The 26,965-nt window shown below is 35.3% G+C and overlaps 2 protein-coding genes across 2 annotated transcripts in view; one reads left to right on the top strand and one right to left on the bottom strand.

Annotated features, from left to right (window-relative positions):
* Window positions 1-2,236: 2,236 nt before the first annotated feature.
* Window positions 2,237-7,735, bottom strand: LOC141686764 (signal peptide peptidase-like). Its single transcript, XM_074491822.1, has 12 exons — window positions 7,584-7,735; window positions 7,249-7,361; window positions 6,485-6,600; window positions 6,202-6,353; window positions 6,015-6,100; window positions 5,055-5,182; window positions 4,477-4,527; window positions 4,035-4,121; window positions 3,840-3,909; window positions 3,129-3,265; window positions 2,734-2,811; window positions 2,237-2,485 (listed from the first exon to the last, which is right to left on the bottom strand). Exons 2-12 carry the CDS (start codon window positions 7,286-7,288, stop codon window positions 2,405-2,407), a joined length of 1,026 nt encoding a protein of 341 aa, XP_074347923.1. The 5' UTR covers window positions 7,289-7,361; window positions 7,584-7,735; the 3' UTR covers window positions 2,237-2,404.
* A 691-nt stretch (window positions 7,736-8,426) lies between these two features.
* Window positions 8,427-26,965, top strand: part of LOC141685780 (uncharacterized) — a 31,859-nt gene continuing 13,320 nt past the window's right edge. The window contains exon 1 of the mRNA XM_074490864.1: window positions 8,427-8,481. Within this exon, the coding sequence (XP_074346965.1) occupies window positions 8,427-8,481 (55 nt within the window). The remainder of the gene's footprint in view (window positions 8,482-26,965) is intronic.

Genomic DNA, 26,965 nt, shown 5'->3' with positions numbered 1-26,965 from the left:
TTATAGCAGTCATTTCATAGTACATTTCTAGTCATTAGATTTCTAATGTGAGAGGATATCATGTCGGGGCAATCACATAGTATACTCTCTTTAGAGCATAAGTAAGTCACCGTAAGACATTCGGTTTGTTGGGAGAAATAAGAGGAGGGGGTTTAATCTTCCATAACTTTGATACCAAGATTATAATTCACTAAGAAGGGACAACCACTAAAGAGGTTACAGGAAATATAAAAAGGAACGAGATTATCAAAAGTATAGAAGAGATATAAGATCACACTTAATTTTATTGCTTGGAATAAAATAGATATTTCTTAAATGTCTTAAACCAATACAAAGGGATCTTATTTATCCCTCTGTTCCACTCATTTCTTTACATACTTTTTTTTTATCGTAGATAACCCGCAGCCGCTACCTTCGGGTGCGCACTGGGTAAACTCTACGGGCTCACGCAATAGCCTGCAATCCACGTAAACCAAGTTAAACCGCATTCAAGCGACATACTCTGACTCAGGAGGCATGATCATAAATTCTCCTCCCGTGGGATTCGAACATGTGACCAAGAAGATAGTTATCCTCACTTTAACCAACTGAACCAACTCTTGCGGGCCTTTACATACTTTTTACTCATGCTTAACACGCATTTTAAGGCTATTATAAAACATAGTCGATAATAAATACAGAAGTTGCGGGAAAGGTTCTATAATTTATTTAAAAAAAATCATTATAAAAATTTAAACATTATAATTTTATTTTAAAAAATATATATTTAAAATTTTAGTAAACCATATTTTGCGGAAGTTTTAAAATACGTGTCGATCCCCCATCTCAATATAAAAAATCTGGAATAACGGAGGGAGTAATAGTTATGGAAAATAGTTATGAAAAAAATAATTTGATAGAATGAAATCTTATGTATTTAGAATCAAACTCGATGAGGCCTATATTTCATCTCTCCTCTGTCACAGCTAAATAGAATTTGTGTATTGTTGATGATGTAGTTGTATTATAAGTCAAACATGATTTATTTGGGAGGAAACTTAAAGTTAAAGATTTTGTTTCTTGCGTTCTCATTCTGATCTTTGGAGGTTGAAAATGTATTCTTCAAGTGAACATTACAACTTAAGCTAATTTAAGTTTTAAGCAATTTTTTAAGTTTAGTCCAAAACAGGTTCTATAAGTTCTAAAAATCTTGCAAGCCTTTTCTTTTTATCTTTACGTGCCTAACTGATATTCCCTACGTTCCAGTTTATATGTTCTATTTGAATTTCGATGATCAAATTGACTTAATTTTGATCATAAATAAAAACTCATCATTTCATTATTTTGAAAAACTGAAAAATACATATTGAAGTAGATTAAAAATATTTTTTAATGATATACTTTTTATATATATATTCAATAAGGTATTATGTGAAATTTTCGATTAAATTTGAGTCAATCTAACCACAAAAAATTAAAATTAAACATGACAGATAAATTGGGACGGAGATCAATAGACCAACTACATATGATCCTGAAAATTTAAGCATCTGGATGCACATATTCCGTGACATCTACATTTGATAGCACTTTGTTATGGCATCAGCCACATACCCTTGCTAAAATTATTGTGCAGATAACTTCTTAAAATCATTTATATAAATCTGAAATTAGCAAGATTCGGATCCAGAAAGGTATTTCCTTGCTTACGGCTAGATAATCTTACAACTATGTACGTAAAATACTTAAAAACATAATTTCTAGACGTGGATTTTAAATCGGACAAACTAATAGATTACACAAATATAACAATATTTTTTCATATTTCACTTTTAATTAAATTAATTTCGAATCCCACTGTCCTTTTTTAACTTTCTCGCAACTTCACCTACTTTTCTTTTTCAATTAAAAATGATCCGCTCTCTTAATTTTCTGGCTTCTTGCATTAGAATTCCACAAACAACTATTATTTATAATCAACTATTCTCATCCTTTAAACAGGTCATGGTGGTAAGGGTTCCATAAATAGTTTTGAAAATTAGATCCTTGATGTGAAAGTTTGTTGTAAAAAAAATTGAAATTGGTTCTTCGGTATCTGTACATTATGTTCTTGGTTACAACTATTGAAACAATACTTTACTCGGAAATTTAAAATTTGATGAAAATATGCTATATGGGTTTGTTGAGAGAGATGATTGGTAGAAAAAAAGGGTGAAAATGGTGAAGAAGATAGATATAGTGGGTTGGGTTGGGCCTATCTTCTAAACTATATTTTTATTTAATATTTTAACACCAAATTCTTACAAAGAAGTTTCGGCGATTGACTATGTTAGTTACAAGCTAAAACGAATTTGATACATATAAATATGAACTATAGTTTGTAACCACAAGCCAAAATGTGTTTCCCTTTCTATGAGATTTCATCTTACTCCTCTTTTTTACTCGGTTTGGTGTCCTCATCTTTATCTTGAGAAGCAGAAAGTTTAGCCTCGTCAAAAGCCAGTAACTGCACACAAGAGGAAGTAGTAAACAATTTTAGACTTTACCACAACAGTTTCATAAAACAAGCATCAACTATTAGTATCAGCTATATATTAGATCAAGCCATAATACTCTCTATCATAATCAGTAAGAACTTAATACCACTGATCTGAGTTTGCAAACACATTTGGCAAACCTGTGCTTACTTTAAAAAGGCAGTTTTATACAAAGTAGCTCCTAGTAAATATCAGTTAAAAGCAAAAAAGGACATACCTGTTTAACCTCTCCGTTCCAAATGCAATGAAAAGCCAAAAATCCAACCACACAAGGTACAATATAGAGAAGAGCAGGCTGCAATGGGGGAAAAGGCCAAGTAAAAACATGAAAAAAATATAGGCATAGAGCTCCATTTTCATTCAGCATATAGATGCTATCATTCTAGATGCCACTAATGAAATGCCTTTCAATAATCCTTGTGTGTGTGTGTATGTGTTCAGGCAGGTAAAGCCAATGCAGCACTAACAAATGTCTGTTTCATCAAATATATTCTTGTAACTCTTTACGGAAAGAACATATATTTTTAGACGTAATATCCAAATATATAACAAGAACAGAACATATATTTTTAAACATAATATCCAAAGATATAACAAGAACAGGGTTCCCACCTGAGCAGCTTGAAACCAGTTCATCACAATGATAGTTAGGACCAAGCCAACGATATATCCTAGAAAAGCACTTTTGAAATACTGGCTCTCTTTCGCTCTAGACACATCAAACCGCAATGCCAGTGCAACAAAGATGCCTAAAAACACAAGAATCAGGCATTCAAGTAAACTATTTTGAATGTTAAATCATTACTTATAATATAACTTGAGAAAAAGGTTCCTAAATTTAACTTTAGGTAAATGATCTAAAGTGATTAAAATTTTGTATGTAAAAGTTAAATGGCATTTTTTAACCCCCTGTATTTTACAAATATAGCCTTGATTTTGTATTGAGAACTGACTAAACTTTATATACTTAACATAATTATCTAAAATTAACTTTGGGAACCTTAGCCCATATAAATTTTCCTACTGATAGAAATAAAAAAACACTTATTCTATTTAAGTTTGACGAGTTTCAGAGAATCACTTCAACTGATTCACCACAACACAGACCAATAAATTTTCAAATATCCAATTTTTGTGTTAATTCATTTATTGTTTTTATATCAAATATAATTTCTTACTTTCAATACGTACTACCTAAATAAAAAGTATTCTAGTCATAATAAAAGGAATTTTGAAGATTCTAGGTATCAGTAGCATCACAGGGAAAAAGACCAGTAAACAATCAAATTATCATAATTTTTTTAAAGTTTGTGAACATAGTACCTGGAATTACAATGTCACCAAGCCCGAGCATCGAAAAAGGACGTGCAGAATCTGCTGTTGGGAATAAAAGCTAGAGAAAACAAGAGCACCCCACTCAATCAGGATAAAAATAATATATTAGGTATATGTGCATAGATACACACGATAAAAACTATTTGCCTAGACAAAAGCATTTAACTGAGTCAGCATACTAACCTTTATAGGAGCATCAAAAGATTTGGCGACACTGACCATTACCGGGGTGAAAAAGACCCAAAAAATATCATAGAAAAAAAGCCCACCCTGGAATTTTTAGGAAGGAAAGTATTCAGGATATAAGATAAAGCTTATGTTTGCATATATTAGATTAATAAGAATAAACATGCTAACAATAACCTTTATGGAACTGACGCTTATTTATAAAAGGAAATCGGTGATGCGGCAAGCAACATTAATCAATAAACGGTGCAACTTACGTACCAATAACGAACATATCAGTGTTTACTAGCAAGTATAATTTACATATAAAGTTAAAACTGAGCAGATACTTTCTTGAATATATTTCACTTTCTTTATGAAATAGTGTAAGACGCTCGTATATATTTGAAGTGAGAAAAATTGATTTCCATATGAAGATAAATAAACAATTCAAGCATACCAAAAGAATAGCACCAGTCTTGAAAGAGCCCAGCGAGAGCATCTCAATTCCCTGCAATGTACATGCAGAAAATAAATTTCTCAAAACTAAACTCAAGATTCTCGTATAAGGGGTGTGGGGGTGGGGGTATCATTCAAAATAAATTTAAGATAGTTTCAAGAATAATAAGCAAAACTGTTTCCACTACCAGTAAGATCTGGCAATAGAGAATAACCAAGACAAAAAACATGATCTTCAAATCTCAGACATTGTACAGCACAACAATAAAAGTGAATAACGATAAACTACGATTTGCACACAATCAGGGAGTAAATGCAGTTCACTTCAGAAGCATGTATTCTTTCGAGATGTGACACATAGATATTAGACAAATCATGTTATCAAGTTGATAGATTTTTTCCCAATTATGTTTAACGATTCAGAAGTTTGATACGCCAAAGTTCGTTTCCATGCCTCTTTTACATATCTAATACTTATCACTGATCACAGTATATAATTCAACAATAATGGTGAAATTAACTTAGGTGTGCATTGTCTGTATCATGACTCTGCAACTACAAAAGTCAATGCTACCAAACCTGAATGCAGAACGCGAGGCCCAGGAAATTGTTAGCCAACCAATGCTTCTGTGAAACATACCATGCACAGAAAAATGTTCCAGGAATTGCTGCAACTATTTGAGACCTTGTAAACTCAACCTCCAAAGCTGCTTCAACAAAAGATAACGTCAAAAGTATTTCAACATGCAGACCTATATATGCCTCAAGATCAACAGTCATCAAAACTGAACACCCAACCAATCATACATTACCAAGAAGACTGAAAAAGTAACCTTGAGCATTTAGAAAATTTTCATTTTTCACTACTCTAGTTAAGAAGTGATTTCTACGCGCCATGTAAATGCGTAACAAAATGAAGCACTACAAGGTAACTTGATAAGAAGTAATCTTATTAAAATTATAAATTTTTATAGCACGTGATCTTAGGAAACTCTGAATATAGAAGGAAGATAAAAGAAATTTAAATGCTTCCGATGAAAATAAATATACATCTATGCAAGTAGAAATAAAATACATATAATTTTCTGGTTAAAAAGTGATTTCAGCCTAAGTAACTGTGTCCGTCACTCAAAAACGGCACTTATTTGTTTCATATTACTCGAGTATGCAGATACATTGACCAACTGGAAGACCACATATGGGATTAACTTTGGATGTAAAAGTAAAAGATGAGAAGAAAAAAAAGAGGATCTGATGCGCAATTTGCAAAATTAAGCCTAATTTGAGTTCCGTTAATTTTTGCTATTAACTTATTTTAATCTAAACAGACATCAATTATTGATGAATTATGTTTATGTCCCCGAGTTCAGAAACAGGGCAGTTCCCCGCAGACCCAATTTTCAGACATTTAGAGTTACACACTATATGTGCCGTGACCCTCACTCCATACAACAGTCTGTGCAACATATATAGCTAACAGGTAAAATAGACACAAGAGCACTTTAGAATATGTAGTGTATGAAAAAAAAATATACTGACATGAAAAATAAGGAAAGCGCCACTTTATAACATCTTCATTCCAATGCTTTGGCAAAAACCTTGTAATTGAAGGTAACAGTGTTGCCCTATAATAAAAGGAGTAAAGATATTGCGAGTCAGAAGAAACAGAACCCCTTGTGGAATAGATATGTAATGCAGTAGCAAAATGTAAGAGATGAGAACATACGAAAGAGCAACGATTCCAAGTACAAAGAAGTAAGCAGTCAAAACAGCATTAACCAGGTCTTTTGACACGAACTTGAAAAGTAAGAATAAAGACAACAACATTGCGCTTCCCACCAATGGGAATCGCATTGCATGTTCTTTAGACATAGTCTCCTGCAAAATGAAATACAACAAACTATTAACTCTTTTTTTTGGGGGGGGAGATGATTAGCAGAGTACAAGATGTAGTTCAAAACAATAAAACAATAAGCAAATCCTAAAAGCCTGAGCCTCATTATACTTACTGCAGGTGGTGTTGGTTTGACAGAACGGAAGCATCCCACATATACTGCAAGGCTTGCAGTCAAAATAACATTCAAATTTGGATCCACCTTCAAAACTAGTGGCGCCAGAGTTAAACCTGTATCCAATAAGATATAAGTTAATAATCAATAAGACAAAAGGTTCCATTAAACGAGTAAATCTTTATATGGCAGAGCATACATGTGCGACAATAAATAAATCAACCGATTAGCAAGAAAAAAAACAATTTCAAAGTCCAAATATAGACAAAGAATGACGTAAACATTTTTTTTTGCTAATTGACTGACGTAAACATTAACATCTAGTAATCATATTATCCCCTCCGGGCTATTCTTTCAGTTAATATCTATAAATGTATACACGTGTCCTTGTATGTATGTGTAGTACTACACTTTCTGACAAAGAAACGCCATTCAATCACAAATTATCAGAATGCACCTCCACACTCACGTTGTTTGTGAAGATAAAAGATACAGTCTAGAATACATAACCACAAACAATATCTTCTCAGGTGGAACCAGACAACTATGGTAAACAACAAAGACAAAATTCTGCTCCTTCGCAGACTACAGTCGGATAGATGTCCTATATTATTAAAACAATTTAAGCCAACTATAGGAAATATTAATTCAATTACAAATTTAACGAGCCTCAAAACGAATAAAACACATAATTTGCTAAATGTACCAATTCAAAATTCACAAACACAACAAAGTAGTAATTAACAAACAGTGCCAAAACAGACCTAAAAGAGCAAGATTCGCAGCTCGTTCATGATTCTTCATTTCACTTTCGCAATTCAACTACCGCTTCAAGCAACGCTTCTCTTAATCAACCCGCTCTTTCTCCACAGCAAAACTATCACATTTTCACATTAATTCAGTAAATTGATCACCAAGAAACGCATAAAAATACAATCTTTACAAACTAACTATGCAAATCTCGCCACAATTCGTTAAAAAACCCTAATTTTTAAAATTTAGATTGGGAAAAATCACTTCTTTTTGTACCTACGTGAACTGTAACTACTTCACACTACTAAAATACTTTTACATAAAACAATACACACACGTATATTACCTAGAAATCTCTCCGGTTGATGAAGAGAGAGAGATCGTCGACGGGAGAGAGATTACAAAATCGCCGATAGCGATAAACGGGTTTTAAACGCGAGAGAGAGAGAGAGTAAGAAAAGAGTCAAGACACGTCCCACCAGGTCTATTATCCAATTATAACCTGCCATGTCAGCAAACAGTTAATTCCCAAAGTGTTTAGGGCCTTGGGTACAGGGGTGAGTTGGGGTACGAGGAAATGAGATTTAATTTTATTATTTTATTATTATTTATTTAATTTAATTTAATTTAATATGCATATTTTAAATTTAATATGTTATTTAATTTTAAGATCATAATAAATTTTATCTAATGCCAATACTAAGATTTATATATTAAAAATATCATATTATTATTTAATTAGTTAAATTATATTTTACTAATCACATACGTTTTTACTAAATTTTTGTTTAAAATTATATTAGAACTTAATTTTAATGTACAAAGTATACTTACACGTAGTATTAGAATCAAGATTGAGCTTATAATCAGGATTGAGCCACTGATTATATTTAAAATTAAACGGCACTGAACCAAATACATAATATTAGGAATTATTCCTCATTCCCATATCAGGTTAACCGATTTTTGATTTCAAACTCATACCGACTTCTGAACCAAACGTCTCATTATTCTTATCACTCTAAATATTTTTTACACTTACAATTTTTTGAATTATTTTAAATAAAAAATTACATCCATTATATATTCCGTTATTGTTCTGATAAATTTTTGTTTATTGTCATAATAAAGTCTTTTGATTTATTACAAAATCTTTTTAACTGAAAATATATTTTTTTGTGTATTAAGGATGGCAATCGGGTTGGAGCAGGTCGGGCTTGGTACCTTCTTTACCATCTATCATGGTAAGTACTTGTTATTAGTTCACACATATGTTGATGATATAATTTTTTGCTATACTGATGATAAATTATGAGAGGTTTTCCAAGTTTATGCAGTCTAATTATCAAATAAGTATGATGGAAAAGATGAGTTATTTCTTAGGATTACAGGTAAAACAAACTGAATAAGTGATCTTTATTAATTAAGACAAATATACCGGAATTTGCTCAATATGTTTGGAATGCAAGATAGCTCAATTACTACAACTCTCTTGACCCATACAACTAAGTTAGATTTAAATACTGGCTCATCGGTATATATAACTAACTACAAAGGTATGATTTGATCGCTCCAATATTTGGCTGCTAGTGAACCTGATATCATGTATGTTACTTATTTGTGTGCAAGGTTTCAAACAGATTCAAAGGAACCACGCCTATTAGATGTGAAAAGAATTTTTAAATATCTCAAAAGACCCTTGAATTTAGGCTTATGGTATTCTTGAGAATCAGACTTTAAACTAATAGGTTGCTCAGATGCTTATTTTGTTGGATACAAAATATTTAGAAAAAGCACAAGTGGTAGTTGTTAATTTCTAAGTGTCAGATTGGTTTCTTGGTTTAGTAAGAAACATAAGTCAATTTTCACTTCAACTGCTGAGTACATTGCCGCAGGAAGCCGTTGTACACAAATTCTTTGAATGAAAAACAATTGTTGAATTATGAGTTAGTGTTATTCCCAGTGGACTAACAATGAGATTTACAGAAGGGGGGTTGAATGTAAATGTTAGATATATTTGATAATGTCATGGCTAATATGTTTTATGTTTAGATTTCAGATCTTATTTGAACAGAACAAATCAGTACTTATACTGGACGTCAGAACTTAAGGGATATCAATACTTATGTTATCAAGAGATAAGCATCAGGAGATAGATATCAGAACTTAAGTGCTGAAGGACGATCAGATAAGGACAGTAGCTGATTAAAGTTAAGAAGATCAAGATAAACATAAGAAGAGATATGCATGAAGAAGGAATTCCGTGAAGAATGGAATACTTGGAATAGAAGATATCTGATTGATATATATTAGGAAGCAGAATTATATTCCATATCAATTAGCGATTATCTTGTAACTGTGTAGTATATAAACACAGACATAGGGTTTACACTATAAGTGTTATCATTATCGAGAATATTATTTACTGTAACCCTAGCAGCTCTCATGATATTTTGTTCATCACTGAGAGATAACAGTTCCAGATTGTAACAGAGTTTATTGTTTCAATAAAGTTTGTTTTTTGTTACATAAGTTCTTGAAGTTTGATTTGATTGTAATAAACACTGTATTCACCCCCTCTACAGTGAAAGTGTGACCTAACAAGTGGTATCAGAGCCTTTTGTTAACACACATACAGTTAAAGATCCAAACACAATCATGCCTGACACAGAAACTCCAACTAAGCCTACCAAAACTGAGGAATCATCAAAGACATCAACTCAGAGTCGATATGAGACTATCAGAGTTCCCATATTGAGACCATCTGAATATCCCATATGGAAGGTAAGGATGACCATGTTTCTGGAAGCAACAGATCCAGAATACCTTGATAGAATCAAGGAAGGGCCTCACAAACCTACCAAGCTCGCTGTTGTAGTTGCAGGTGAAGCAGCAAAGACCGTACCAAAGGAAAAGAGTGATTACACTGCTGAAGATATAGCATCTATTGCTAAGGATGCCAAGGTACGACACTTATTGCATAGTGCCATTGATAATGTAATGTCAAACAGGGTAATCAACTGCAAGACTGCTAAGGAGATATGGGATGCACTAGAGACAAGGTGTCAAGGAACTGAAACAGTTAAGAAGAATAGGAAGACAATACTCACTCAAGAGTATGAACACTTTGACTCTAGGACTAATGAGTCATTGACTGATGTATATGATAGATTTGTCAAACTCTTGAATGACTTGTCATTGGTTAATAAGGAGTATGATCTTGAAGATACAAACCTTAAATTCCTGTTAGCTCTTCCTGAATGTTGGGATTTGAAGGCAACAACAATAAGAGACAACTACAATCTTGATGAAACAACTCTTGATGAAATCTATGGAATGCTCAAGACTCATGAACTTGAGATGGAACAAAGAAGCAAGAGGAAAGGAGGAAAGTCAAGGACAGTTGCTCTCAAGGCTGAAGAGGAATCCCCCAAACCACCTTCCTCAAAGAAAGACAAGGGTAAAGCTCTTATCATAAAGTCTGATACTGAGTCATCAAGTTCTGAGAGTGATGATGACTCAGATTCTGAAAGCTTGCCTGAAACTGATGCTGATGAGGAGATAATGAAGCTGTGTGCTCTTATGGTGAAAGGAATCACAAAGATTGCATACAGGAAGTTCAGGAAGGGAAAGAAGTTTTCCAGAAAAGGCATAAGTTCTGATAAGAAGAATTTCAGAAGATCTGAAGGAAGAGGAGGAAAGTCTGACAGAGGAGATTACGCTAATGTTAAATGTTATAATTGTGGTGAGAAAGGCCACATATCTCCTGATTGCAAGAAGACCAAGAGTGACAAAGGTAAAGCTCTTGTCACAAAGCAGAAAAGCTGGACAGACACCTCAGACTCTGAAAGTGAGGAGAACTATGCATTGATGGCAAATGCTGATAAATCAAGTTCTGAGAGCAGTTCTGAAGCTGCTGAAACAAAGGTACCTCAGACTACTTATGCTTTTCATACTGATGATATTAATGAGTTGAGAAGATATCTTAAAACCATGTTTGTTAGTTATAGAGATCAAACTTTAACATGTGAAAGATTAACTTCTGAAAATCTTGCTTTTAGGAAAAGAAATGATTTCTTAGAAAAAGAGTTAGTCATGTTCCATCAAACTCAGCAGGATAGAGATGATGCTTTTTATGTTAGGGATGAAGTGCTAAAAATGAATGAATCTCTAAAAACTGAGTTAGAAAAGGAGAGAGAGATTATCAGAACTTGGACTAACTCTGGCAAAACAACTCAAAATTTGCTAAGCAGTGGAAACTGGAAAGAGGGCTTAGGTTATGGAGAAAATAAAAATGAAAAAGGAACTGTAGAAATTAAGCCTGTTGATAAGCAAAAGCTGAAGTTAAAACCTGTTAAGTTTGTAACTGAAAAATCTGAAAATGAGAAATCAGAAGTTAAAAAGGAATTAGCTTCTGACAAACTAAAACAGGAAAAGACAGCTGAAGTTAACATAGGCTTAATGACAAAGAAGCAGCTTAAGCATAAGCTGAAAGATGTTAAGAATGCAAACAAGGTAAAATCACCTAGGAAAAACAGGAATGGAAAGGAAGGTGTGAATAAAAGCAATAACTATAAATCTGTTCCTGATGCTCCTAGGAAAGCGTGTCATAACTGTGGAAGTTCTAACCATCTGGCTTCTTTTTGCAGGAAGAATAAGAATATTAACTCCTTATCTACAAAATCAGGAGTTAAGAGTCAGTCTGTTAGATACAAACCACAAGATCCTTGTTTTCATTGTGGTAGTTTATGGCATTCCATTTATACTTGTAAGGAATATCATAGTTTGTACTATGATTATTATCAAATAAAACCTTCTTTAAAGAAAGTTTCTGTTGTTCCTTCTAGTGTAAGTTCTGATTCAAAGTCTGGTAGTATAAGTTCTGATAAGAAAACTGTTAACATAAAATCTGATGCCAAATCCGCTGCAAATGTTAACAAACCTAAAAAGGCCAAAGGATCCAAGCAAGTCTGGGTCCTTAAAACTAATAATTAGTGGTCTTTTTGATTGCAGGGCAACAGGAAAAATATTTTAGTTCTGGACAGTGGATGTTCAGGACATATGACTGGAAATAAGGCCCTGCTATCAGACTTTGTGGAGAAAGCTGGCCCAAGTGTTTCTTATGGAGATGGCAACATTGGAAAAACTTTGGGATATGGCAATATCAATCTTGGGAATGTCATCATTAAAGATGTAGCTCTGGTCTCAGGACTTAAACACAACTTACTGAGTATAAGTCAAATCTGTGACAGAGGTTATCATGTTGATTTCTTTGCAGAACATTGTGAAATAGTTAGTAAATCTAAAGAAAAAATTGTTCTAAAGGGATTCAGGCGTGGTAACATTTATGAAGCTAAGCTTTCAACAAGTTCTGATGGTTCTGCAATCTGTTTAGTAAGTAGAGCCTCAACTGAAGAAAGCTGGAATTGGCACAAGAAACTCTCTCATTTAAACTTCAACAAGATAAATGAACTGATCAAGAAAGATCTTGTGAGAGGACTGCCAAAATCAGTGTTTGTTCCTGATGGTCTTTGTGACTCATGTCAGAAGGCTAAACAAAGAAAATCTTCGTTCAAGAGCAAGATTGAATCATCAATTCTTGAGCCTTATTATCTGCTTCATGTTGATCTATTTGGTCCAGTGAATGTCATGTCTATTGCAAAGAAGAAATATGCGTTGGTCATAGTAGATGAGTTCACCAGATATACATGGGTGTATTTCTTGCACACAAAAAGTGAAACTGCATCTATCCTGATTGATCATGTCAAACATCTGGATAAATTGATCAAAGATTCTGTGAAAATTTTGAGGAGTGATAATGGCACTGAATTCAAGAATCTGATAATGGAAGAGTTCTGCAAAAATCATGGAATAAAGCAGGAATTTTCTGCTCCTGGAACTCCACAGCAAAATGGAGTTGTTGAAAGGAAGAATAGAACTCTCATTGAAGCTGCACGAACAATGCTTGAAGAAGCAAAGCTTCCACCCTATTTCTGGGCTGAAGCTGTGCAGACTGCTTGTTTTACTCAAAATGCAACACTCATTAACAAGCATGGAAAAACACCATATGAGATGGTGAAGAACAAGAAGCCAAATCTCAAATACTTTCATGTATTTGGATGTAAGTGTTTTGTTCTCAAGACTCATCCTGAACAGCTATCCAAGTTTGATCTAAAAGCTGATGAGGGAATCTTTGTTGGATATCCACTTTCTACAAAAGCCTTCAGAGTCTATAATTTGAGAACAAAAGTGGTCATGGAATCTATCAATGTCTCTTTTGATGACAAGAAGATCACTGGACTTGAAGATTGCATTGATCATGATCAGCTGAGATTTGAAAATGAAGATTCATATTCTGATACCTCAAGTCCTGACAGTCTAAGTCCTGATACTGTAAATTCTGATGGATTAAACTCTGATGTTATTGAAACTGTGGTGACTACGTCAAAGGAAGATGCACCAATGCAGGGGGAGCATACTCAAGATATTATCACATCTCAAGAAGCATCAGAACATACATCTGGCTCTTCAAATTCTGATTCGTCAAGTTCTGATAAGCCAAGTACTGAAAATCTAAATACTGAAGGATCCAACTCAGAGAGCATAGTTTCAGGGGGAGCATCAGAAAATGAAACTGAAGACAGCATGAATCATGGGAGAGCATCCAGTTCTAGAGAAAATCTTCCATCTGCAAGGAAGTGGACAAAATCACATACACCTGATTTGATAATTGGAAATCCTGAGGCAGGTGTCAGAACTAGAACAGGTACTTCGAATGAATGTCTTTACAATTCTTTTCTCTCTCAGTCTGAGCCAAAGAAAGTGGAAGAAGCTCTTCAAGATGCTGATTGGGTGCAAGCAATGCAGGAAGAGTTGAATGAATTTGAAAGAAACAAAGTCTGGACCTTAGTGCCAAGACCCAAGAATAGATCGGTTGTTGGTACAAAGTGGGTATTCAGAAACAAAACTGACAGTGATGGCATAATTGTAAGGAACAAGGCAAGGCTGGTTGCAAAAGGATATTCTCAACAGGAGGGAATTGACTATGATGAAACATTTGCTCCAGTTGCTAGGTTAGAAGCCATAAGGATATTCATGGCTTATGCTGCTCACAAAAAGTTTACTGTCTTTCAAATGGATGTGAAAAGTGCTTTTCTCAATGGAAAATTGGAAGAGGAAGTATATGTTGAACAACCTCCAGGCTTTGTAGATTCCAAACATCCAGATTATGTCTACAGGCTTGATAAAGCACTTTATGGACTTAAGCAAGCTCCTAGAGCATGGTATGAGACTTTAGCTCAGTTTCTTCTGGAAAGTGGATTCAACAGAGGAACTATTGACAAAACACTGTTCTATCTCAACCATGGCAAGGACTTACTTTTGATCCAGATTTATGTTGATGATATTATTTTTGGGTCTCCAAATGACAAACTTTGCAAAAAGTTTGCCAACCTAATGCAGTCAAGATATCAGATGAGTATGATGGGAGAACTTAGTTATTTTCTGGGCCTTCAAGTCAAGCAGAGTGAAGAAGGAACTTTTATTTGTCAATCTAAGTACACCAGAAACTTGCTGAAGAAATTTGGAATGCAAGACTGTTCAAGTGCATCCACTCCCATGGCCACTGCAACAAAACTGGATAAGGATACTGGTAATTCAGTAGATATTACTGATTACAGAGGTATGATTGGCTCACTTCTCTATCTAACTGCTAGTAGACCAGATATCATGTTTGCTACCTGTCTTTGTGCAAGATTTCAAGCAGATCCAAGAGAACCTCACTTAACAGCTGTAAAAAGAATCTTTAAGTATCTTAAAGGAACAGCTGATCTAGGATTATGGTATCCTAGAGAATCAGATTTTAAATTAATAGGTTACTCAGATGCAGATTTTGCAGGTTGCAAAATTGACAGGAAAAGCACAAGTGGAAGCTGTCAATTTCTTGGAGGCAGGTTGGTTTCTTGGTATAGCAAGAAACAAAAGTCAATTTCCACATCAACTGCAGAAGCAGAGTATATTGCTGCAGGAAGCTGCTGTGCACAGATTCTCTGGATGAAGAATCAGTTACTGAATTATGGGTTAACATATTTCAAAATCCCTATTTACTGTGATAATCAAAGTGCTATTGCTATGACAGGTAATCCAGTTCAACACTCTATGACAAAGCACATCAGCATCAGGTACCATTTCATCAGGGAACATGTGGATGAAGGTACAGTGGAATTGCATTTTGTTCCCACAGATCAACAAGTAGCAAATATCTTCACAAAACCACTGTGTGAAGCTACCTTTACAAAATTGGTAAATGAACTTGGAATGATTTCAGGTTCTTTCTTTAAATCTGCTTAAACTTGTTCTATGTTATCAGACTTTATGATCAGTATTTACAGAATTAATCTCTTTGTATATTCTGTGCATTAATTGATAAATGTCTTTAAGTACTGACTGTTGTCTGATATATGTTTCTAAACTCTGATAAGTGATATGTCTGTTTCAGTAACTATTCAATCCTATGAGGATAACTGTGCTAGATACTGATCTAGTAATCTTCAATAAACAAATGATTCCATGGAAGAAGTAATTATTTCAGTGGAAATCTTATGACACTAGCAAATTCTGATAACTGAGCTTAGTTAAGTTTACTTTGTATATCTTATTACTAAGTCACAAATTAGAATAATGCTACTCATCTGTTAAGTTCTGATACTAGTAAACTGCTGAATGTACTAAGTGCTGATAGACCTCTCTTATTAATAAAAAAAAAAAAAATCAAAGAATAAAATCAGGTACTCCTTTGAGATCTAGAGTAAAAATGTGAAAGGGACGACCCAAGTGCATTGCTGGTATTAAGTAAATATGCATTAGAAAAGCAAAATATTTTCTTGGTGACTTTTCACACTCTATGATTACTGGAGAAATACTCTGATAAAAGCATAAATTCTGATAAGCAGTCGTGACTCACTTACACTGAGAAGCCACTGTAAAAGAGAATTTTAAAGATGCATAAAATTAGCACAAAAAAAAACAGTTGAGGTGGACTCATGCATGAACTCATTTATCAGTAGGTTCCAGGATAATGACAGCTCTTTAGCAAAATTTTAATTATGACTTATTTCTAAGATGTACTGAAGTAGATCAGACTTTACTCTTTGTCTGTTATTTAGCTTAATGCACACACTAATCACTCCATCTGAATGATGAAAATTTCTGTGGTGGTCTATGTTATTTTAGATAAACAGTCATTGTGTCATTTTTGCACAAATTCTGAGGACAAGTTCTAGTTACACGTTCTGATGATTAAGTTCTGACGTTCATAACTAAGAACTTGTATGAGTACTTACTAAGATGAGCATTCCTTTTTCGAGTTAAGAAATTATGTTCTGATGACTGTTAAGTTCTGGTATAGGTCTAAGTTCTGATTTCTCAGTCTAATCCTTTACTTGGCTTATCTTTGAATGAAATTTAATAACAGTCTCAGTTTGTACTCGCATATGTTGAAGTGGAAGCTTAATAGTCACTATGATTAGGATTAATGGTTTTATACTTGAACAGTCCACTGTTTCTTGTGTCTTGTGCGGTCTAGACCATGATTCCTCTTTCCAATGACTGTTATTCTTTTTCAAAGTCTAGGGAGACGAGGTAGAATTAATTCTACCTGTCAGCATTAAATATCTTTGCGTCTCTTGGCATTCTCTTGCCTATATACACAGCCACTTCACATTAGTCTTCTCATCACACTTGTATCACAAATTCAGTCTTGTTTTTCATTTACTATCACAAATGGCTGAATTTGGCTGGTTCTACAATTACGGTGATGAGACTGTGCATGTCTTTTTGAATGGAATTCCAACTCCCTACCCTATCACCAACATCCCTCACAATCTCTGGATTCAATTTCCAGAGGTTATCAAACGTGATCTGGTGGCCGTTCGAAGAGATCTTCACCTTCGTCGTATCCGTCAGCAAGAGCGAATCATTCGACTCGCTATCTTGTTTGTCAAAGATAGGAAGAGGAAGATGACTTAATCTCGTATTCTTGTCCAAATGCAAAACCAACAAGTCACTGCAAGGAAAGGATGATGGAAAAGATGACCAAGGAAACTCTGGAATGGGTAGTGGTCATAGTCAAGGTAGAAGGTTTACATCAAGACAAGCTAGTCACAGAACAAGTTCTGATACTGGGAAAAGAATAAGTTCTGCTGCTGGTAAAAGGATAAGTTCTGATGAACTTCTAGATCTTGATGAGGAAATGTCAAGACAGTTATTTCTTCAAGAAAATCCAGGGATGGACTTGGAAAGTTTAAAGGAAGAAGAAGCCAGACTTAAATCAGAGAAAGTCACATCTAAATCTGAAGCTTCTGGTAAAAAGTTACTTCCAAAACCTAAAGGCATTGTGATCAAAGAAAGGATACATACTGAAGAAACTTTGGCTAGATCACAACCACAGATAGATCCAAGATCCAAGGGTAAAGAAAAGGTTGGTGAACCTATCAAGCCTTATGTACCTCCTGATGAAGAAGAAATTACTGATGGAAAAGATGATCTTGCTCTGACTTCAAGAAAAGTTCTTAAAACAACCTCTGACATGGCTCAAGTTGTTCAGAGTCAAGAAATTGTAAGTTCTGATATTCAGAAGAAGCAAGTAACCTCTGACAGTGCTCAAGTTAACTTGATATCAGAAAATAAATCTAAAACACTCCTACCAGGATTCACTAAAGCAAAACAGACTCAATCTTTGAAGACTACTCCAAGTGGTTTTGAAGCAAGAGTAGTTACTGGAAAGGAAGCTAGAGATAAAACTGGATTGGGAAGTGCTGATGAAAGAAGAGTACACAACACTACCGATGATCCAACTTCCTTGAGTGAACCAGGTATTGGAGCAACTCCTGAGAGATTGAATCAACTAGAATCTGTACAGATGGTTTACCATACCTACTTGAAAGAATACATCATGTTGTATTTCATGACAGATGGTAGGGTTTATCATATAAGACAAAATGCCATTCCTTTGAAGTATTTTGAAGAATTGGAGCATGTACTTTTCTTACTTCAAGTGGATAACAGAATAACAGAGACTGCTGCAAACTACTTAAAAGAACAGATTCAGAGACAGAAAAGGCTTTATTCTGTTAAGTCTGACAGCAGATATGTTCCAAAGTACAGAAATCACAATGGTGATATTGTTGATATGAAGCCTAATACTGCACAGATCAGAACATATCTTGGTATTAAGGGGCTTGAATTCAATCTAGAGTCTAACAAAGCTTATGTCATAAGACTAGATCGGGAGTTGAGAAAAGCAAAGATTAATGATCTCAGAGCTGCAATATTTCAAACTGGTGAAGATACTGCAGAGCTTAAAGATGTCAAACGGAGAATGATTGATGAACTCAGATATGCTGAGAAATGTTTGTTGAAGAATTATCTCAGAACAACTCCTGACATCAGAGAGATCAGAAAATGATGAAGCCAAGTCAAAGATCTACAACTACTTAAATTCTGATGTGTATACAGACCAAAGTTGTTATCAGAAGTTGAATTGGTAAAAGCTTTAAGGACTGTAAGTTGTAGTTATCTTGTCTATTTCTCATGCATTTGTACTTAATGTTTTTGACATCATCAAATATCTGTTAAACTTGTATATTTTGCTAATTTACAAGTTGGGGGAGATTGTTAGATATATTTGATAATGTCATGGCTAATATGTTTTATGTTTAGATTTCAGATCTTATTTGAACAGAACAAATCAGTACTTATACTGGACGTCAGAACTTAAGGGATATCAGTACTTATGTTATCAGGAGATAAGCATCAGGAGATAGATATCAGAACTTAAGTGTTGAAGGACGATCAGATAAGGACAGTAGCTGATTAAAGTTAAGAAGTTCAAGATAAACATAAGAAGAGATATGCATGAAGAAGGAATTCCGTGAAGAATGGAATACTTGGAATAGAAGATATCTGATTGATATATATTAGGAAGCAGAATTATATTCCATATCAATTAGCGATTATCTTGTAACTGTGTAGTATATAAACACAGACATAGGGTTTACACTATAAGTGTTATCATTATCGAGAATATTATTTACTGTAACCCTAGCAGCTCTCGTGATATTTTGTTCATCACTGAGAGATAACAGTTCCAGATTGTAACAGAGTTTATTGTTTCAATAAAGTTTGTTTTCTGTTACATAAGTTCTTGAAGTTTGATTTGATTGTAATAAACACTGTATTCACCCCCTCTACAGTGAAAGTGTGACCTAACAGTAAATCTCAAAACTTTTTCAAGTTTTGAGCAGTTTCTAAGGCTAAGTGTTTAAGTGAACAAATGTGTGTGAATTGCTTGAAGCTGATACAGACAGATATATATATATTCAAACACAAATGTAAAGAACACAAAGAACTTAAAAACTTTTCTGGTGGATTTGTTGTTCCACCAGGGATGTGTTATTTCAGAAAATCTGTGATTCAAAGAATTAAATCACAGCTGCTTCCTAGTACAAACTAGATGATTTTCTCTCTTGATATTTTTAAACAGCTCAGGAAAATTCTCTTCTAATTACTAGCTGCTACTTGGTTTATATATCACCAAGTTTACAAGTGAAGACAAAACTGTAAAATACAATTGAAAGGATTTTTCACACGTTTCTTCTTCATTTCTCTATCCAATACAATCTAGGATAATCTGTGAATCTTTGAATACTTCCTTGTTTGCATCAGAATGGGAATGCTGCATTTTCTTGATTCCTCCTAGAGGCTTCCACATTCCAGTTTGTCTCTGTCAACCCATGTGCCTCTGTCAGCTTGTGAATTGTCACTATCAACTGCTAATGAACCAAGCATCCGTTGATGCCTTATCCATTGAGGCTTTATCCGTTGAAGCTTTATCCGTTGATGCATTATCAGTTGAAGTCTTTATCCGTTGAAGCACTTATCCGTTGATGGATATTATCCGTTGAAGCATTAGAGACATCCGTTGAAGCTTTGTTTCTTATCCGTTGAAGGTCTTCAATATCCGTTGATACTTCTTCACTTATACAAAATTACAAGGCATGAAATATTTACAATTAGCCCTCCTATTTGTATATCCATTAGTAGTCAACATGACTGATAATTTCCTACAACATCTAAGAATTACAACTTGAAACCAGAGAATGAAATGTGCTATAATACTAAACTTATTGCTAAGTAAAACTACTCCTTCAACGGATAGCCAAGATGGTCTTATCCGTTGAGGCTACAAACACTAGATTTCTACTTAAGTGTTTTGTTTAACTTATCATCAAACTAATACACATATTCCTAACAATCTCCCCCTATTTATGTCTACTAGAACTGTAGGCATAAATTTGGGTTTAGCTTGATGATAACAAAACACTTGACAAATATATAAACTGTAATAAAGCAGAAATTCAAAAAGTGCTACAAAAATGTATATGCTGAGATGGTATTGAAGAATTATATTGTTTCCAAGGGTGCTCCTTTAGTCTGAGCAGATTAGTTTCTTTTCCTTTGATTCTTTGTTTTCTTTCCTAGCCTCCTGTCATTCTCCTCTATTTGAAGTTGAAGTTGTCTGTAGAATTCAGCTTCATCTTCTTCATTGATGTCTAACTTAGATTGCATATCCTTGAGAGTTTCATTACTGGCAATCTTGAGCTGATCTTCAATTCTGAAAAATCTTCTGACTCCTTTGTTGTCTCTGAACTCCATCAACCAATGAGGTGATTTGTGAATTGTAATTCCTCTTTCTTGAATGAGTAAATTTCTAGGCAAAGCATTGGGCTCCCTCCAAGTTTTCCTTATGTTGGCAATCTTGTTGAGAATCTCAGTCTTGGCAGTCCTGGTAAAGCCAGAATCCCTTTGTATGGCTGAGTAGACTCTAATCAAGGTAGAGTAGCCTTCATTCAGAATTCTGTAAAGAGGCCAGGTTCTTTCCCCATCTCCTTTGTATTTGAACACTAGTCTTTCTGGTAGCTGTATGTAGGCAGCTATTCCCCTTACTTCCTCCAGCTCATCCAGATAGAGTTCAATGTCTGAAAATTCTTTTATGTCACAGATGTGAACATAATCATCTTTAGAGGCTTGAGGTTTAGGCTTAGGCTTCTGTGTGAATTTGATTGAGGCTCTAGAGGGTGTGATTTGATTCTTCTTTTCTGCTTCTTTGATGGTGGAGAAGAGATTAGGAAGGTGGGCAATTTGATGGTGTCCCAATCAATTGGTTCCTCCTTGGGAATGATTGTTTCACCATGAATGTTCATGAAGGGGCAGGCACAATGGGTTCAGGAATAGAGGGTAGTGGTTTGGATATTGATTGGGTTTCTTCAGTCTTATCTACCATTTTTCTCTTTGCATTGACCTTCTTTCTGTTCCCTTTCTGCCATTCTTCTCTTCCCTTACTTCTTTCCTCTATCTCAGTACCAACCATGTCCCCCATAGCTTCATCTTCACTTTTGTCTTCAATTTCTTTCTGTTCTTCAGCCTGACTTGACTTTAGCTGTTTTTCAAGCTTTGCTTGTGCTCTTTTGTCAGCCTTTAGCTGTTTGGCTTCTTCCTTCAACCTTCTGGTTTCTTCCCTCTTGGCTATTGAGAATTTGGGATGTCCTTGCATCACACATATGCTCTTTCCCTCTCTGAAGATAATAGCCATGTTTCTCCTTACAACCACATCCATGGTCTCTTTGAGATATGAGATGCTTCTACCCAAAAGCTTGTCCTCGTCAGCCTTTGGAAGAGGAAAATCCACTTCTTTCAGAGGATTCTTTGTAGAGTCCTTATTGGATTTATTGTTGGGCTTGAGGACCATAGGTTTCAAATCCATGAAAGAAGTCTCTCCAACCTTATTCCTCCCTACTGGCTTGAGTTCCATAATAATTGATTCCACTTTTGTGCTGTGCTTCACAGATTGTGATTGAGAAGTTGTAGAACCAAATATTTGTTGCATCTTTTCATCAATCTTCTTCCTTTGCTCTTTGACTTGCAATTCAACTGCTGCTATCTGGATTAGATCAATTCCATCAAGCTTTCCTTTGATTTGAATAATTGGAGAAGTGGTGATGACAGGAACTAGCACTTGAGAAATTTGAACTGTTGTTGATGGCTCTCATTCCCCTTTCCCTTTATTCTCCCCCTTTTTGTTATCATCAAGGGTAGGAGTCAAGCCTTGTGCATTGGCCAGCTGCATGAGTAGATTTGTTTGAGTTTGTTGATTCTGAAGAATTGTGACCATAGAATCTTCAATGATTTGAACCCTGTTTTCCAATCTGGCCAGTCTCTTGTCAGCATCAGATTCTTTCCTCAGTCTCCCCAACAAATCTTGCATAGTACCATAAGGTATGACTGAATCCAACTTCTCAGCATTGTAGGATTTCAGATCAGCAATGTCCTGTTTGAGCTCATCCACACTTAGATTTTGTTGGAAATGCTGCAACTGTAAGAGATGCAGAGATTCCAGATGAGCTTGAAGAATTGCCTTGGTACCAGCATCTGTAGTCTCCTGAAGGGCCTGCTGAATTGTCATGGCTTGTCTAATCAAAGTGACACTAAACTCTCTTGGTGTTGAGGCTTTTGCCCATGCCCATTCAGGAAGATCAGGAACAGAACTTGGGCCTGCTACTCCCCCTAAGTTCATGCTCTCATCCAAAGAATTAGAGTCATCATCATTAGAATTCACTCCAAATTCTTCAGATGGCTCACCAGCTTGAGAAGGCAGCCTGTTAACAGCAGCTTTGTCTCTGAGAAGAGATTCTGAAGTGTGTACAATGTGTAATGTATGTTCTGCCTCCACATTGCCCTGAGCAGCCAATAATTGATAGGCTGAAACAGGATGAGTAAAAGTGTCAGCATCCAAGGAAATATTATCAATTGCAGCTTTGAAATGTTGCTGAAATTGTATTTCCTTTTCCGCATCATCCACTTTCATTGACTCACTAGCAATGGCTGGACCCACCCTTATAGCTTCTGGACCTGCCTTTCTCTCTTTTTCTCTATTTTCTTGCATCAGGGGCTCCCCCTGGCTGACACACACCCTCACACCCTCACCTTCACCTTCTAAGGTGGCACTCCCCTCACTCACTTTTGCCATGCTGGAAGAAATAGCATGCATATGGTGACTCTCAACCTCTCCTTTTGCCTGGGAGCAACCCAGCCTCTCACTCAAAAGATCACTCCCTTCCCCCAAACCTAAAAGTGATTGTACAGTAGCCATGTCCTCTACAGTTGGTATTTTTTCTGTTATGTGTGTAGAAACCATCAACGGATAGGGAGTATCCGTTGAAGTGGAAACTGATGGTATCAACGGATAACTGTTGTTAAACTTATCCGTTGAAGAACAACCACTTGTCAACGGATGAGAGATATCCGTTGAAGAAGGAAAAGATGTAGATATAGAAAGTGACATAATTGTTGAATATGTGGGAATTGATTTTAAGTGAGGTAACACAGATTCTTCAATTACATCTGAAAGAATTGGCTGATGATCCAACAAATCATCTAAAAGATGATGATCATCAGGTTTTGAGTGGGGCTCCTCCCTGAGTTTTAATGAGGGAGAATCAGGAATTGATGTGAATATCATATCCACATCCAGAGAGGGTGATGGAGAGTTTGATGATTGGTGTGTTTCTATTATGAGAGAATGGGGCTGTGATTCCACATTTGCTGGAATCACATCAAGCTAAATTTGTGAAGGCTCAGATACAGGTGGATGTATCTGTGATGTGTGTGTCCCTTGTATGGAAACTAGGGTCTTGGCCTTCTTCTTCCTTGAAAAGGCTTTAATTGGTGAATGTGTGGCTTCAGTGTCCCTCCCTCTTTTGTTCTGTGTCCCTGGTTGGGGACTATTTTCAATAGTTACATCCTTTTGGGAGGATGCAACTAGGGATGTGTTGGACTCCTTTTGACCCACCACAGTCTTTTGAGAGACTGTGGCTTGGCTGGCTTGGGTACCACTCACCTCTCCCACCTTATCCTGGGGGGTTTCTTGATGTTCACCCCTCCCCTCACCACTCACACCCTGTTCACTCCCTTCAGGGTTTATGGTAGTTATTACAACTGTTGTCTTTTGAGAAACAACAGAGGTAGGTTTCTTTGACTTGAGTTTTGAAACTTTGGTTTTGGTGGCTTTGGCAGGAACCTGTTTGGACAAAGACACAGATTCCATGGCCACACTAGAGGGCAAAGAAACAATGGGGTAGGAAATAGTAGAAGTTATAGAAGTGTTTACCTCACTTACCTGTGGTGCATTCATGATTGGCAAATATACCAATGGCACCTGGCTGTTGAGGTTCATTCTCAAAAGGTCTGCAAGGACCCTTTTCTCTTGTGCCCAACATTTGAGTTTATTATTCTCATTTGATATAACCAAACCTTCGGCAACATGGTTAGCCAATAACATAAAGAATCTAGCATAGTAGATGTTATGTGGTCTAGTAGCTTTGTTACCTAATCTGGATCCTAATTCTAGCATAACACAGTTGCTAAAATTAAAGTACCTATCAGAAACTAGCATATAGAGCATATTAACAAGAGATGAAGTTATGGCATCAAAATTGCTAATCTTCCCAGAGAAAACTTTAATGAAGGCATCTCCAAGAAAACTCCATTCTTTCCTAAGGCCTTTCCTTCTAATACTACCTAAACTAGCAGAATCAAAAGCATAGCCTATGGAATCTAACATAGCAGATACATCTTTATCAGTGTGTGGTGTCATGGCATTATTCTCAGGCAACTTAAAGCAAGATTGTATATCATCACAGTTAATGCAATAGTCCTTACCTTTGAGAGAGAAGGCAATAGTCATATCTGTGGAGTTGAACTCTGTAGTTGTCCAAATCTCCTCAATCACCTCACAGTAGATGGTTGGGGCTTCCAGCATTGCATAGCTTAGTTTGCAGCTTTTGATGAAGTCCATCATCTTGTGATAATCAGAATGGGCTTCATTCTTTTCAACCAAGGCTACGAAATTATTCTTTTCATAAACAAATCCTGTTTGAGACATAATTTTGACTACTGGTGCCATTGTTGTGAGTAGAGGTTGCAGAGAAAAACTTGAGAATTTTTGGGAGAGAAGGAGAATAAGAATTGCAAGAAAACGTAATGTGAAAATAAGAGTTCAATTGGGCTTTTATACTTTCTTGAATTAAAACATAAATAAAATGATTAAATGATACTTTTAAGTAGGTTATAGTCGTTCAAGAATAAATAAAACTGTAGAAATTCTGAAAACTACCTTAAATACAAAGATATACAACATTGTATATCTGTATCAACGGTTGAGTAAAAGAATCAACGGCTGTGACTCACTTATAGTAACTGATGTGACACTTCAACGGATAAGATAAATAGTTATCCATTGATGATCAACACCATTTTATCCGTTGAAGGATAAAATTACCAGAAATGTATTTGTCTTTCAACGGATAATGAACATCCGTTGATAGAACAATTTTGGCTTTCAACGGATAGGGAATATCCGTTGATAGGATAAGTCTTACTTAAAGCCAACTTTGTTCTTGCAGCAAATTCATTTCAGGCTTCAAGGCAGATTATATAGATGACATAAATTATGAATAATTAAGCATACCTAACTCACTTACTAATCTTGTGAATGTTGATTCATCAAGTGGCTTGGTAAATATGTCTGCAATCTGCTTTTCACTTGGAACAAAATGAAGTTCCACTGTACCTTTCATCACATGTTCCCTAATGAAGTGGTACTTGATATCAATGTGCTTGGTTCTTGAGTGCTGCACTGGATTTTCAGTAATGGCAATGGCACTTGTGTTGTCACAGAATATTGGAATTTTGTCAACAGTCAGATCATAGTCAAATAGTTGATTCCTCATCCATAGTATCTGTGCACAGCAACTACCAGCAGCAATGTACTCAGCTTTAGCTGTTGATGTGGAAACAGAATTCTGCTTCTTGCTGAACCATGACACAAGCTTGTTCCCTAGAAATTGACAGGTACCAGTTGTGCTTTTCCTGTCTATTTTGCAGCCTGCATAATCTGTATCTGAGTAGCCAATTAGATCAAAACCAGACTCTCTAGGGTACCAAATTCCTAGATTTGGAGTCCCTTTGAGATATCTGAAAATTCTTTTAATAGCCACTAAGTGAGATTCTTTAGGGTCAGCTTGAAATCTAGCACAGAGACATGTAGAAAATATTATATCAGGTCTACTAGCAGTTAAATATAAAAGTGAGCCAACCATGCCTCTATAACTTGAAATATCCACAGACTTTTCAGCCTTGTTTAATTCAAGCTTGGTGGTAGTGGCCATGAGAGTTTTTGTAGATGAACAATCCATTAAGTCAAACTTCTTTAAAAGATCATAAATGTATTTAGTTTGACTAATAAAAATTCCATCACTAACTTGTTTAACTTGTAAACCAAGAAAATAAGTTAGCTCTCCCATCATGCTCATTTCATATTTACTTTGCATTAACTTAGCAAACTTTTTACAAAGCTTATCATCTGTAGATCCAAATATAATATCATCTACATAAATTTGAACAAGTATTTTAGAGCCATTAATATTTCTAAAGAAGAGAGTTTTGTCAACAGTACCTCTTGTGAAGTGATTATCTAGAAGGAATTTTGACAAAGTCTCATACCAGGCTCTAGGTGCTTGCTTTAGTCCATAGAGTGCTTTCAACAGATAATACACATAGTCTGGAAAATTTGGATCTTCAAATCCTGGAGGTTGGCTTACATAAACTTCTTCC

The sequence above is a fragment of the Apium graveolens genome, chromosome 9, assembly GCF_009905375.1.
Source record: "Apium graveolens cultivar Ventura chromosome 9, ASM990537v1, whole genome shotgun sequence".
NCBI classification, from domain to species: domain Eukaryota; kingdom Viridiplantae; phylum Streptophyta; class Magnoliopsida; order Apiales; family Apiaceae; genus Apium; species Apium graveolens.
This window is presented reverse-complemented; position numbering and strand designations above follow the sequence as displayed.

What these genes read in the sequence shown, in the direction of transcription:
- LOC141686764 (XM_074491822.1), bottom strand. Translation starts at nt 7,288, where the DNA reads ATGAAGAATCATGAACGAGCTGCGAATCTTGCTCTTTTAG. An exon ending in CTTGGAATCGTTGCTCTTTC is followed by an intron (nt 6,101 to 6,201) that starts GTATGTTCTCAT and finishes CTTTTATTATAG; the next exon opens with GGCAACACTGTTACCTTCAA. An exon ending in GCGCTTTCCTTATTTTTCAT is followed by an intron (nt 5,183 to 6,014) that starts GTCAGTATATTT and finishes TTGTTGAAGCAG; the next exon opens with CTTTGGAGGTTGAGTTTACA.